Source organism: Argopecten irradians, chromosome 2, assembly GCF_041381155.1.
Source record: "Argopecten irradians isolate NY chromosome 2, Ai_NY, whole genome shotgun sequence".
NCBI lineage: Eukaryota > Metazoa > Mollusca > Bivalvia > Pectinida > Pectinidae > Argopecten > Argopecten irradians.
Genome location: NC_091135.1, coordinates 42,227,865 through 42,242,938, shown reverse-complemented (window position 1 = coordinate 42,242,938; position 15,074 = coordinate 42,227,865). Strand labels below are relative to the sequence as shown.

Here is a 15,074-nt window from a genome sequence, read left to right as displayed (position 1 = left end):
CGGACAGTGAGTCCTCTTATTAATACGATAGCATAAATACACTGTAGGTATTCTTAAATTAAAATTTGGAGTCAATCCGAAAAGTTATTAAAACTTATACACTGTACTTCACTTTTACATTCCTGAAAGCAACAGCCTTTAATTTGGTTGTCATTTTAGAAAAGGAAATCTTGGGTAGATAACAACATTACGACAAGATTGTTGTAATTTTGAGCACAATATGTCAACAATTGTTTGCATTGCTGAATCTAGATAGTTTGCCTTGTGTCAAATATAACTAGAGCCTGGCAAAAAGCATTAAAATCATTATTCGCCAACATAAAGGCACCACGTGGTATATGGTTTTAAACCATTAGTAAGATTGTTCAATCTTGACAAATTCTTGCGTTTCCGTCGCAAAATAACCATTCTGGTACCAGGGTTAAAGGCACAAAACAAATACTATCGGGTTTGATATGATTCCACTCAAACGAAGTGTTAATTGATAGTGGGACACAATCATTTTCCTTGCACTAAAATTAGATTGGAATGGAACATATAATATGTTATTTTCCAACAGAATGACTTATTTATTGTAATTTTTCACTAATGATGGACGTCTGCTTGTTTGTAGAATAAAAATAAAAATAAAATAAAAAAAGTTTTCATTAAAGTGTTACTTGTTAAACTTACCTGTATATTAAGCATATTGTATTTTCTAGAATAGCAATAAACTTATATAGAATCTATATGTTACCCATGTCCCTAAACTTTGTCAAGCAACATTTTTTTTACAAATGTCAGATAAAAGATTCAAAATCGTTTTAAATAAGTTTGCACATAAAAGAAAATTGTGTTTTTTTTTTCTAAAACAAGCAACATATGAGAGGTTGGTGTTTTTACGCTCGAGTCCAATTAGAATTGTTACTTTCTATCTGTACGTATTTTTAATAAATATAAACAAAATTATAATATAGATCATAAATATAAGTATTAGCAATATCGATTAGATAACAGGCAAAGCCTATACAAATCCGTTCAGTTTTCTCTCTGTAATAACATCTATTTGATTGCCGATTTTCAAACGGCTGTTTTTATTGTAAAATATATTATAAATTAACTGAAAGGTTGAAAAAGTGTTGGGTTTTAAGAATTATTTTCAACCCTTAAATACAGAATCTGAATGTTATTTTTTAGGAAAAGAAAAATTCCAGATTTTTGGTGTTTTTTATAATATTTCGCCAACCAGTAATTTTGTTTAATTAAGGATTAACTTGAATAAATTTTTTATGTTATGGAGATATAACACAAAAATCTGAGTGTACTCTAAATAAACCGCGAAGCGGTTTATGATGAGAGTACACTCAGATTTTTGTGTTATATCTCCATAACATAGAAAATCTATTCAAATTAATCCTTATAATTCAATTTACTAAAGATAATCTCTTCAACATTTAAAATTCATTTTTGGACTCTTTTGTCTATGAAATTATTACGCCGTCATCTCTGCCAATAAGAAGCGACGTTACAAACGGCGACGCCATTTTTTCCTTTATGGGCTGATAAAGTAAATTTTTAAGCCAATGAAAATGCTCGTAACAAGCAAAAATGAATTATTACATTTTATCGCACCTCGGACAGAAATGTCCCCAAATGATTGGCGGAGAGCCGTCACGTGGTGACCCCCTAACACTTTATAGGGGGTCAGTAAATTTTATTATGGTGCAATATGGCGGCTCTCGCCCTCGCTTCAAAATTTAAACACATTCTCTTCAACTAAATATACCACTTCATTACCGTAAAACTATATATTACTTGTTGATTTTTGTGTAAAAATAATTTTAATCGTTTTAATACTTCAAATTAAATGAAATGCATTTTTTTAAATACGAGTTGCTTCCCCTACGCCAGTTTGAAAGTTGATGACGCGGCGAAAGTCAAACGTAGAAATTCAAGCGTTTTCTAGACTGATTATAAACAAATGGAGGTGTTCGGACCCACAGATCAATTCTCACTCTACAACCAATTTATTGGCATAACTTTTCAGTGATTATCTCAGCAAGAATGCACAGATGATCAAGGAGATTGTGCTTAAAATGTTAGATGGATGTTTGTGTCACTCTTGTTTGTGATGCTTTTAATATACAGACGGTCTGGTGTAGTATTGAGGTAGGCCTACTGTGTACATAGGAATGTAGAACTGTTGATTTATGAATTATTCAGTATTATTCTGCTGGTTCCTTATACAGTGTATTTGAAAATTCTTGAAATTAATAAATGAATAAATAAATGTATAGCCTACTGAAGAAGGCCAATTATTTTAAAAGTGTCGATTGTTTGTTATCATTCGCCAGTATGATTTAAGTTTGATTTCATATTCTTGACCAAACAAATACTATGAAATAGGAAACAAAGAATTAATGAAACAATTAAATGGTCCTCGATGCGATAAATTCGTTATATAGTCAGTTACTGACCCCCTATAAAGGCATAGAGGGTCAGTAAGAAGTATAGGAGGCTCGGGCTACGCCCTCGCCCCCTATAAATCTTACTGACCCTCTATGCCTTTATAGGGGGTCAGTAACTGACTATATAACTAATATTATCGCACCTCGGACAGAAATGTCCCCAAATGATTGGCGGAGAGCCGTCACGTGGTGACCCCCTAATACTTTATAGGGGGTCAGTAAATTTTATTATGGTGCAATATGGCGGCTGTCGCCCTCGCTTCAAAATTTTAACACATTCTCTTGAACTAAATATACCATTTCTTTACCTTAAAATATATTTTACTTATTATTTTTTATGTAAAATTAATTTAAAATCGTTTTAATACTAATTAAATGAAACGCATTTTTTAAATACGAGTTGCTTCCCCTACGCCAGTTTGAAAGTTGATGACGCGGTGAAAGTCAAACGTAAGAATTCAAGCGTTTTCTTGACTGCGACCATAAACAAATGGAGGGGTTCGTATCTTTAGATCTATCAACCCTCACTCTACAGCTAATTTATCGGCATTACTTTAAGTGATTATCTCAGCGAGAATGTAGAGATGATCATGAGTCTGCGCTATAAATGTTGGATGGATGTTTGTGTCACTTTTGTTTGTGATGCTTTCAATATACAACCAGTCTGATGTCGCATTGAGGTAGGCCTATTGTGCACTAGGAATGTCGAATTATTGTTGATTTATGAATTAGGCCTACTCAGTATTGTTCTTCAGGTTCCTTATACAGTTATTTGCAGATTCCGGAAAGAAATACATACATGTAAATAAATACGTAGGCCTACTGTAGGCCAAATATTTAAAAATGCGGCGACAGCATGGTTCAGGTGTGATATCGGATTCTTGAGAAAACAAATAGGAAACAAAGATCTAATGAAACAAATAAATGGTCCTCGATGCGATAAATTCGTTATATAGTCAGTTACTGACCCCCCCCCCCCCTATAAAGGCATAGAGGGTCAGTAAGAAGTATAGGAGGCTCGGGCTACGCCCTCGCCCCCTATAAATCTTACTGACCCTCTATGCCTTTATAGGGGGTCAGTAACTGACTATATAACTAATAGTATACTGAAAGTGCTAAAAAATTACATTATTCCAGTCTAGAGTGAACCTTAAATAGGCCTATAACTAAAACTGTCGTCGAAGTTTGAACTAAAACGATAGCCTGTTATACCGGAATCTTAGTGGTCTATCTAGATATGTTGGCTCAGGGTTCAGCTCGGACCCGGAAACGAATAAACCCTCAATGCGTGCAAGAATCCGTTTGTAAATCGAGCACGCCGATCATGATATCGTGTCTCGGTCAATCAGACGCTTTACATTAATCATTCCGTAAAAATAACCTTTAGTAAAGTCCCTTTTCTGAACCAAGTTCCTTGTCAATGTGAGTAAATCTAAATTACAACGTAAGTGGTAGTTTTAATCTTGTATGTCTTTTCTATGTTTGATTTTGTATCACTGAAATGTTAGTAAGTAATGCTATATTTACTTTCGGTTTTAATGATAATCTCAAATCTTTGTTTGGAACTGCAGCCAGCTGTCAAATTTAATAAGGCCTAGGCCTCTACTGTACAGTTCTTTCTTAACTCATTTTGAATTGATATTTCTAGCCCTATGTACAACCCTGTCTTAATATACAGAGTATATTGCGCATAAATGGTGATTTCCAGCTTCTATTTTTGTACTTTCGTTTTCAGTACAAATTACAGTAGATCTAATCTAATATTCTGTATGCAAATTGATCTCAATTCTCTACTTTTCATTTCAGAATATGTATTTTGCAGAATGAAACATGTCATAATTCAGAAAATGTCACGCAAGCTTTCTGAATTCAGTGTTTAATTGTATAATATGGTTTAAGTACAAAGTAAAACTTTGAAGCTGGATTTCGGATATGTGAACATATTGATAAACAACATAAAGGGGAGTTCATGGTGATGGAGGATGATTACATATAGGAGAAAATAATGGAAAATACAGACATCTTAGGGCAACAACTTGCAGTTGCATTACAGAATGGAGATTTAGAAAAGGCAAAATCGTGTGTGAGAGACCTTTCCCAAGCCAAAGTACACTGTGCTATTGATTTGGATAATGAAATTGTGAATGGCATAGGAAAAGAACAGGAGGTCAGGTAATTATATAATGAGTTTTTGAACAAAGATATGTAGGACAGATGTATATTGAAAAAAAATCAAACAATGAATTTAAAGGATGAGTATATTTCTTTAATGTTCTCTGTACAATGTCCTTATACCTGGTTGTTCAGTTGAAGTTTTATTCAACCAGATTGACTCATAATATAATTTTTTTTCCAATTTGATATTGCCTATTGTCCTGTTTGAATTTCAGACATTTATAAAATTTTCAGTATGTTAAGAATTGTACTATTTTTTATAATTTAAAATTTCCATTATGATGGATAATAATATTTAGAATATTTTTTATAGTGTATTTGTTTTTAGAATATAAGATATGGAAAAAATCCTGAGTTGTACATTTCTGAATACTTTTCAGCATCAAAGTTCATATTGAAGACCGAAACAGATCTGGGGATTTTGTTTTATCAATGAAGGTGAAACCCAGTGACACTGTACAACATCTGAAAGGGAAGGTAAGAAATGTTCAGACACTCATAGAAAACAGTTGCTCAGTTCTGCTTTACATGTACATTGTGATCGCAAGCAGTATCTGTTAGTTTATAAAGTGACCGCAGAAATCCTATAAAGACTTACTTCCCTTCTTTAATATTTTGAAAATCAATATGGAGACATACTGTACTTTAATTTCAAATCCTTCAATTCCCCTCCAGATGTTACTGAAGTACAGGTTTCCTAAGGAGGTCCAAAAGTGGGTGATAAACAAGCGAATAGGTTGTGACCAAGACTCGCTGAGGAGACTGGGTGTGAAGGACGGAGATACAGTTTACTTATACCTCATGTCAGCCAAATCTGTGGGGCTTAGTAAAGAGGAATTCGACAGACGAATAGAACGCCTGATCATGAACCCAGGTAATTATTTTTCACCAGGATTCTAGGACAGCGGTAAAAGCAAATTCTGCAATTTCTTGGTAATTAGTCAATTCTGTGGAATGTAATATGATTTAGGATTTCCAATGAGCTTTTCTTTCAATTTTAAATTCGGAGCGTGTGTACAAGATATAATGATTTTTAAAGATTTTGAATTACCAGTAGTTACCATAATGGCATTTCCCCTCCGTATTATATATTATTCTGTACCTATATATACAAATTTGATAACTTATTGTCAAAAGTAATGTTTTCTGTATAATTCTACATTTGCATATAACAGAGTTATCTGCCCTTGCATCAGGTAGTGACTTTTGCTCACAAAATAATTACATCACAATTAATACCTACCTGTAAGGGAGATAACTCCCTTGCAAAAATGCAAAATATGAAATGTTAATTGGTTCTATCATGGTAAGAATTTTCCTACTGATTTTGCAAGCAGAATTATTCATTACTGTACATAGCATATAAATTTTGTGGGGGTAAAATTTTGTGATTTAAAGGTAGGTTTCGCCCAATGAAATATAAAGACTACGAAATTGAAACTTATCCTGTACATAGATACATATAATATAATCTTCAGATCATTTTCAATGCATACAGCGAACAATATGGGTGGTCAGTTGCCTAGCTTGACCAGGAAAATACTCCTCTAAAAATAGAGCGAAGTCAAGCTTTACATAGAACATGACATATTTTTTTCCAAAACGTGGCCGCAGCAACAAACGGAAGCGTGCAACAAAAAGTCAGATGGAAGTGACAGTTTGCCACGGCATGTTTAGTTTAAAAAAACAAGAACAAATCGAAGTACGATGGACTGTTTATCCATATCATATATGCTAAAACACTTCACATCGATGTTACTTACATACGCTCGCTAGCTTAGTACACCAAACATACATGTAGTTAGTCTGCGGCTGTATGTGCGCATCAGGCATATGTGTTGAAATTTAACTCACCACGTGCAACGCCGTTACACGAGTCCCAACAGATCCAGGCAAGTTTGGCTTCTGTTTCTTCTATCGCCACATGCCATCTCTGAATTTTATTCCATATAAATATCCTAGGGTACTACCGATTCCATTATAATTTCCTCCACTTTGTTGCCGATTCAGATATATTTTTTTATCTCACACACTTTCGTTCAGCCATTCTGTTTACTTTTATTGCGTAACAATGCGCATGCGGGAAACTTCGACTACACAATCCATCGCAGCTACATTTGCATACTATTTTGTCTGACGGACACCGTAATAAATCAAGGATTTCCTTCAAATTTGTATTCAAGACACATTTGTTCAATCTCAAATGTATAAAGAAATTAAATTGAGGTATTTTTGATATGTTTTTTATCTCTTCTTCCGTTTATCGGATTTTACAAAAAAATATTTATTTGTTTGGGCGAAACCTACCTTTAATGTTTGGAAATTATTTGAGGGGGTTTTATTTTCGCAAATCACTCTGTAGCCTTTGAAAGTATGATTTATGTGACAGTGTGTGATATGTAAATCTATGACTTTTGAAAAAAAACCAACTGTGAGATATGACTTAAGTTAAGATGATGTGGCACACACTTATACTTACGGTTTAAAAGGTTCCTTTTCTACTTGTAGTTTTATGTAATTTATACAGTGAGGTATATTTTCATTTCAGATGGACCTCCTCCTACCCCAGAAACACCCATGTCTAACCCCTCACTGCATGCCTTCCCGCCCAGTCGACAGAGATCTACTCAGAGTCAGGCCAGTGATAGGTCTTCCCTCAGCCAATCACAATTAAACCTGAGTGAAGAGTTTGCTGGGTTACTGAGGTCACAAGAAAGTCAAGGGTCAATAACAGGTCTGATGTCAAGGCCGGGTCAGCAAGCCCCTGATGTGTATGAACCTGTCCAGAATCCTGCCTCTTCCCCAAACAAGGAGGTATATAAGGCACTTATTTTCAAACTTAAATAAATCTAGCCACAATAGAATGATTGTAATACACATAATAAAATTATGTTTCTCTGGTACAGGCTAGCATCTATGCTGCAAGGTGATACATGAACATGTATATCTTTTTTTACATATGAACCACGATATAGCAATTGTAACACACATGTGTAAGTTTGTAAAACAACAAATGACAGACAGTTTTATTTTTTCAGTTCAGCACTTATATTAGATGTTAATCATTTAGCAATCACTCGTTGCTATATGAGAAGATGTCATAATTGTTTAAATTGACAAATATGTTTAATTTGTTCTAATCTTTCATATTTTTCCTTAAAACTTTAAGTTTGATCTCTTGATTTAGTTTAAGGAAGGTGATTGGAGTTGTCCAGCTTGCACATATCATAATAAACAACACAATAAACACTGCCAGATTTGTGCCTGTAGTCGGCCAGACTCGTATAAGATTCCCAGCCACGGGAGGTCAGAGGTCAACAGATCCATAGGCAATGAGGTATGTTACTTAAAGACCCACTTCCTTTCTGAAACAGCTTCTATGGTATTGTAAAACGAATATGATAATTTTGTAGAGTCGCAAAAGTTATTAGCTTACCGTTAATACCACACTTATCATCACATTATGATCAATTTAATTAAAATAAAGCAGATATTAATTTTGATAATGCAGGTTGTCTTATGTTTCCTGTCGTCATAATTACCACACGTTAGTTGACTATCGCTGTGCCTGATGGCAAAACAGCGAAATGAATCTTCACTGTTTACATAGATTACACAGGAAATCATGCATACCTATGTTTAGTGTTGCAACCTCATCTTAGACTATCAAGATCTATTTTCTTATAATATATTTGTTTTCACTAGGAAACTTTTAATTTTTGCTTCGGAATGGTAGTGGACCTTTAACTAATACTATTATTGCTTACTTGTAAAAGTTATTTTCTAGCTATGTTGTCTTGGTACTTAATCCAGTATCAGTCAGGTTTTTGCATTTTTACAAAATTGTGTAAGTTTTAAGAACTTCTTTACCTGCTTGCTGATTTTGTTGAAGATATAATCATAAATGTTGCAGCAAATTAGAAATGAAAATTTCACTAATCATATGATTAAGCTTTGAACAACTGGGCCCTGTTTATAAATCCAAATTTCAATGCGCTCTTAGACTAAATTGTGTCCCTTTAAAGCATGATGGTGTTGAAGGATCACTCAGTTGAGTTCATTCATGCTGTATGTAGTGTTGATTTATAAAATGTTGATATTACAGGTGTCGGATGGAGGGAAAGGACTCATGAGTTTGCCGATGACTGGTGTACATAAAAATATACAAATCTTACTGAAAAGGAAAACTTCCACTCATGATTTGATCAGCTGGATGAAGGTTTGTACCAGAGATAGAGCTGTCGGCGAAGGAGTTAAATTAAACAGTTTTATTAAATAGACCATAACTCCTTGAGATTTTTATTGTTTGATATACATATTGCTTATTATGATTAGGGCTGTTCCAGCAAAAAATATGTGGCACCCAGGCACCCAGGGAAGGCACTTTAAAAAATAATAGTATGTGCCATGGTTGGTTCAAAATAAAATCACTATTGTGCCAGGGTGGCGTTCAATCAAATCACTTCTGTGAGGGGGGAGGGGGGATTAGTTTTGGCAAAATGTTGTTATCATGATCAACAGATATTTACAATGTAAATTCACTGGTTTAAGTCGAGGAAAAAAGTGGCAGTTCACAAGCTGAACTGTGAAATGTCCAGATGTCTACTCTTGCATTACGCTTGTGCAACACTTCGGTACCTTTAGTACATTTTCCACTGGTTCTAGGAAGATTGTACCTTTATACAAATTAAGTAATAGATGCAGCACATCAAACAATAATTCACTGTACCGTACACAGTACAATTTTGTCCTAAAACTCTTTGGTGATGCAAGAAATCAAAAAAAGGTAACTCCAAAAATATGTTGGAGCAAAATAAAAAAATAAATGGTTTCTATGCCATAGTCTCTTTCACAAAAAAGATATGTGGAGGGGGGGGGTGGTGTCAACAAAATTGAAAATCGCTTCTATTTGATATACAGATGGCGTAGGATTACTGACATATTATAAATGTGTACTATTTGTTATACATATGGCATAGGATTACTGACATATTATAATGGTGTACTATTTGTTATACAGATGGCGTAGGATTACTAACATATTATAATGGTGTACTATTTGTTATACAGATGGCGTAGGCTTACTGACATATTAAAATGGTGTACTATTTGTTATACAGATGGCGTAGGATTACTGACATATTATAATGGTGTACTATTTGTTATACAGATGGCGTAGGATTACTGACATATTATAATGGTGTACTATTTGTTATACAGATGGCGTAGGATTACTGACATATTATAATGGTGTACTATTTGTTATACAGATGGCATAGGCTTACTGACATATTATAATGGTGTACTATTTGTTATACAGATGGCGTAGGATTACTAACATATTATAATGGTGTACTATTTGTTATACAGATGGCGTAGGATTACTGACATATTATAATGGTGTACTATTTGTTATACAGATGGCGTAGGATTACTAACATATTATAATGGTGTACTATTTGTTATACAGATGGCGTAGGATTACTGACATATTATAATGGTGTACTATTTGTTATACAGATGGCGTAGGATGACATATTATAATGGTGTACTATTTGTTATACAGATGGCGTAGGATTACTGACATATAATAATGGTGTACTATTTGTTATACAGATGGCGTAGGATTACTGACATATTATAATGGTGTACTATTTGTTATACAGGTGGCGTAGGATTACTGACATATTATAATGGTGTACTATTTGTTATACATATGGCATAGGATTATTGACATATCATAATGGTGTACTATTTGTTATACAGATGGCGTAGGATTACTAACATATTATAATGGTGTACTATTTGTTATACAGATGGCGTAGGATTACTGACATATTATAATGGTGTACTGTTTGTTATACAGATGGCGTAGGATGACATATTATAATGGTGTACTATTTGTTATACAGATGGCGTAGGCTTACTGACATATTATAATGGTGTACTATTTGTTATACAGATGGCATAGGCTTACTGACATTATAATGGTGTACTATTTGTTATACAGATGGCGTAGGATTACTAACATATTATAATGGTGTACTATTTGTTATACAGATGGCGTAGGATTACTGACATATTATAATGGTGTACTATTTGCTATACAGATGGCGTAGGATTACTAACATATTATAATGGTGTACTATTTGTTATACAGATGGCGTAGGATTACTGACATATTATAATGGTGTACTATTTTTTATACAGATGGCGTAGGATTACTAACATATTATAATGGTGTACTATTTGTTATACAGATGGCGTAGGATTACTGACATATTATAATGGTGTACTATTTGTTATACAGATGGCGTAGGATGACATATTATAATGGTGTACTATTTGTTATACAGATGGCGTAGGATTACTGACATATTATAATGGTGTATTATTTGTTATACAGATGGCGTAGGATGACATATTATAATGGTGTACTATTTGTTATACAGATGGCGTAGGATTACTGACATATTATAATGGTGTACTATTTGTTATACAGATGGCGCAGGATTACTGACATATCATAATGGTGTACTATTTGTTATACAGATGGCGTAGGATTACTAACATATTATAATGGTGTACTATTTGTTATACAGATGGTGTAGGATTACTGACATATTATAATGGTGTACTATTTGTTATACAGATGGCGTAGGATTACTGACATATTATAATGGTGTACTATTTGTTATACAGATGGCGTAGGATTCCTAAAATATTATAATGGTGTACTATTTGTTATACAGATGGCGTAGGATTCCTAAAATATTATAATGGTGTACTATTTGTTATACAGATGGCGTAGGATTACTGACATATTATAATGGTGTACTATTTGTTATACAGATGGCGTAGGATTACTGACATATTATAATGGTGTACTATTTGTTGTACATATGGTATAGGATTACTGACATATTATAATGGTGTACTATTTGTTATACAGATGGCGTAGGATTACTGACATATTATAATGGTGTACTATTTGTTATACAGGTGGCGTAGGATTACTGATATATTATAATGGTGTACTATTTGTTATACAGATGGCGTAGGCTTACTGACATATTATAATGGTGTACTATTTGTTATACAGGTGGCGTAGGATTACTGACATATTATAATGGTGTACTATTTGTTATACATGTGGCGTAGGATTACTGACATATTATAATGGTGTATTATTTGTTATACAGATGGCGTAGGATTACTGACATATTATAATGGTGTACTATTTGTTATACAGGTGGTGTAGGATTACTGACATATTATAATGGTGTACTCTTTGTTATACAGATGGCGTACAACCCCCAGGTGATGAAAAGTAAAGAGTTTATCAGGACAGTGGTGACTTGTGTTTGTGAGGACGCCATCAATAGTAAGTCTTCAGGGTCTACTACAACACACTACTGTGTACTAGTATAACAGTGATTATCTCTTTTATCAGTTATACATCTGACTAGTTTGTCTTTATTACCTTATATAGTCAACAGTGATATAACATAATCGCATCCTCTGTCTGCTTGCGTGTATACCCAATGTCTTAAACATGGTATTTATATCAATCATTCATCAGCTGGCTGTAAATAGAAAAATAAAATCCTTAGATGAAACTCTTCAAAACCTTAGATATTTTGCTAAATTTTGTAACCTTATGGTAAGACCCAGGTAGTCTGGTTTGGTTCGTTGTATGCATACATTATCAACATTTTCAATAAAACATTTTAACTAAATGCCTACTTTCCTGTCTGTGTATCCACTTGTGTCCTATTTTTCAGAGATTGACACTGTATATTTTGTGGATCAACACAAGATATCTGACCGTGTGATTTTATTATTGGACGTGTTGGATAATCAAGATTCTCGTATGGTGGAGGCTCTTTTAGCCTTACAGAATCTCTACCACAATCTCCAGTATCCTGAAGGTAGGTACCACAATCTCCAGTACCCTGAAGGTAGGTGTCACAATCTCCAGTACCCTGAAGGTAGGTACCACAATCTCCAGTATCCTGAAGGTAGGTACCACAATCTCCAGTATCCTGAAGGTAGGTACCAAATCTCCAGTATCCTGAAGGTAGGTGTCACAATATCCAGTACCCTGAAGGTAGGTACCACAATCTCCAGTACCCTGAAGGTAGGTACCACAATCTCTGGTACCTTGATGGTAGGTAACACAATCTCCAGTACCCTGAAGGTAGGTGTCACAATATCCAGTACCCTGAAGGTAGGTACCACAATCTCTGGTACCTTGATGGTAGGTAACACAATCTCCAGTACCCTGAAGGTAGGTGTCACAATATCCAGTACCCTGAAGGTAGGTACCACAATCTCTGGTACCTTGATGGTAGGTAACACAATCTCCAGTACCCTGAAGGTAGGTGTCACAATATCCAGTACCCTGAAGGTAGGTACCACAATCTCTGGTACCTTGATGGTAGGTAACACAATCTCCAGTACCCTGAAGGTAGGTACCACAATCTCCAGTTCAGTACCCTGATGATAGGTAACACAATCTCCAGTACCCTGAAGGTAGGTACCACAATCTCCAGTACCCTGAAGGTAGGTACCACAATCTCTGGTACCTTGATGGTAGGTAACACAATCTCCAGTATCCTGAAGGTAAGTACCACAATCTCTAGTACCCTGAAGGTAGGTACCACAATCTCCAGTACCCTGAAGGTAGGTACCACAATCTCCAGTACCCTGATGGTAGGTACCACAATCTCCAGTATCCTGAAGGTAAGTACCACAATCTCTAGTACCCTGATGGTAGGTACTATATTTGACCCAATGAGAACCCAGGGCAGTTAAAAATTTGAACAAGAGCTGTTGGAGAACAGCAAAGCTCGCCTATTCAGAAGAAGTTGATGTTCAAGTATTTACTATTTAAACATGGAAATATGACAAATTAACAGACTCAAAAACCCCCTAAAGGGCCCCAAATTGGTTGTATTATCACGTTCAGCATTCATACACATTAGGAAAATAAAATCATAAAAATTTATGATGACTTAAGCTTAAACAATTGACGAAACAGAAACTTGCTCAAAAACTTTAACGTGAAATGGGACGCCGACGCCGACGCCAGGGTGACAACATTAGCTCCCCCTATTCTTCGAATAGGCGAGCTAAAAAATGACAGGCGCTTAATATGACAAAATTTGAGCTAACATTTCACAAAATAACCACAGTCTGTAAGCCATTAATCAGTTTACGAAAGAAATTACCAGTAAATAGAGAAATCATAGTTACAGTCTGAAGTTAGTCAATGCAAATAAAATAGGCCTTAAAAAGGGAGAGGGGGTTGAATACGTTACCTGAACTTATAATCTCCAATTTGTTACTTTTGTTTCTCAGCCAGTCAATGCTATGATCAAAGTGACCTTATTCCATATTGTGGCATCTGACTTCTTCTTGAGTGGTAACATCTGGGGTGGGAATTCTAAATTTCCATATACCTGTAAACAACTTCTCTGAAACTTTAAGTTGTGGATAACAATTATATTGCATTGGTATCATCATAGACTTGAGAGGTGGGGCCAAAAAGGATAATGTGGCCATAAGGCTATATATTACTGCTTATTTTAATGCAATACCATTCCTGATAGATGCAACATATTTCAAATATTGCATCCATTAGGGATTGGGATTCAAAATTGTACATATAGTCGGGCTAATATTTGTTTGTTCTATGAAATATGTATTGTATTAGCCAGATGAGAGATAGAGGCCCATAAGAGATAGAGGCCCTATGGGCCTCTTATGTGTTGTAGAGTCCATGAAGATAACTTATAGCTATGTTGTATGCATTAAATCATTTTCATTTATACATAGTATTCATTTTATCTATTTTTCTTTACAGGAATTCTGCAACGATTGTTTGAAGTGATGTTTAGTGAAGGAATTATATCTCATGATGCATTTGAAATGTGGGAGCGGCGTTTTGATGAATCCGAGTCTAAAATCAAAGCCTTGTACGATACACATTCCTTCCTTAATGACTTACATGCAGATACCAATATTGAGTTTGACTGAACATTTCATTCTTCATTGTTAAGATTGTTTAAAGATATTATTATAAAAATTAAATCATACAAACTGTGAAGTTGTTGTTGGTTTTCTATCAAACATACCAATTTGACTTGCTATCAGTATGTGCTCATGTAAGAGGACACTGAGAAAAAAATCCCTCCACATGTTTTTACCTACTCCAACAATGTTGGAGGTATAGCATGACCAGACACTTTTGATCATTTTGTCATGTCTATTCATCAGAAGTTTTTCAATATCGAGCACCTAATATTATTGGATTAGTTTTTACCTTGAACATTATAATCAAATAATGAATAACATGTTGAAATTCTGGAATCATGACTTGCAACATTTTTGAGAATGAAAACGTCTTATTACACACTTCTAATTTCTTGGTTTGATTACCTTGCCATG

The 15,074-nt window shown here is 34.6% G+C and overlaps 1 protein-coding gene across 4 annotated transcripts; it reads left to right on the top strand.

Annotated features, from left to right (window-relative positions):
* The first annotated feature begins 2,826 nt into the window (after positions 1-2,826).
* LOC138315547 (ranBP-type and C3HC4-type zinc finger-containing protein 1-like) lies at positions 2,827-14,733 on the top strand. Of its 4 annotated transcripts, none has more exons than XM_069256651.1 (10): positions 2,827-3,127; positions 4,254-4,619; positions 5,003-5,099; positions 5,298-5,496; positions 7,171-7,436; positions 7,810-7,959; positions 8,728-8,841; positions 11,925-12,006; positions 12,407-12,553; positions 14,491-14,733. In XM_069256651.1, exons 2-10 carry the CDS (start codon positions 4,453-4,455, stop codon positions 14,661-14,663), a joined length of 1,395 nt encoding a protein of 464 aa, XP_069112752.1. In that variant the 5' UTR covers positions 2,827-3,127; positions 4,254-4,452; the 3' UTR covers positions 14,664-14,733. The 4 variants fall into 4 exon arrangements, with proteins under 4 accessions (XP_069112752.1, XP_069112753.1, XP_069112751.1 ...); XM_069256652.1 differs by having other exon boundaries at positions 2,840-2,945; XM_069256650.1 differs by lacking the exon at positions 2,827-3,127 and adding an exon at positions 3,756-3,869.
* Positions 14,734-15,074: the final 341 nt, after the last annotated feature.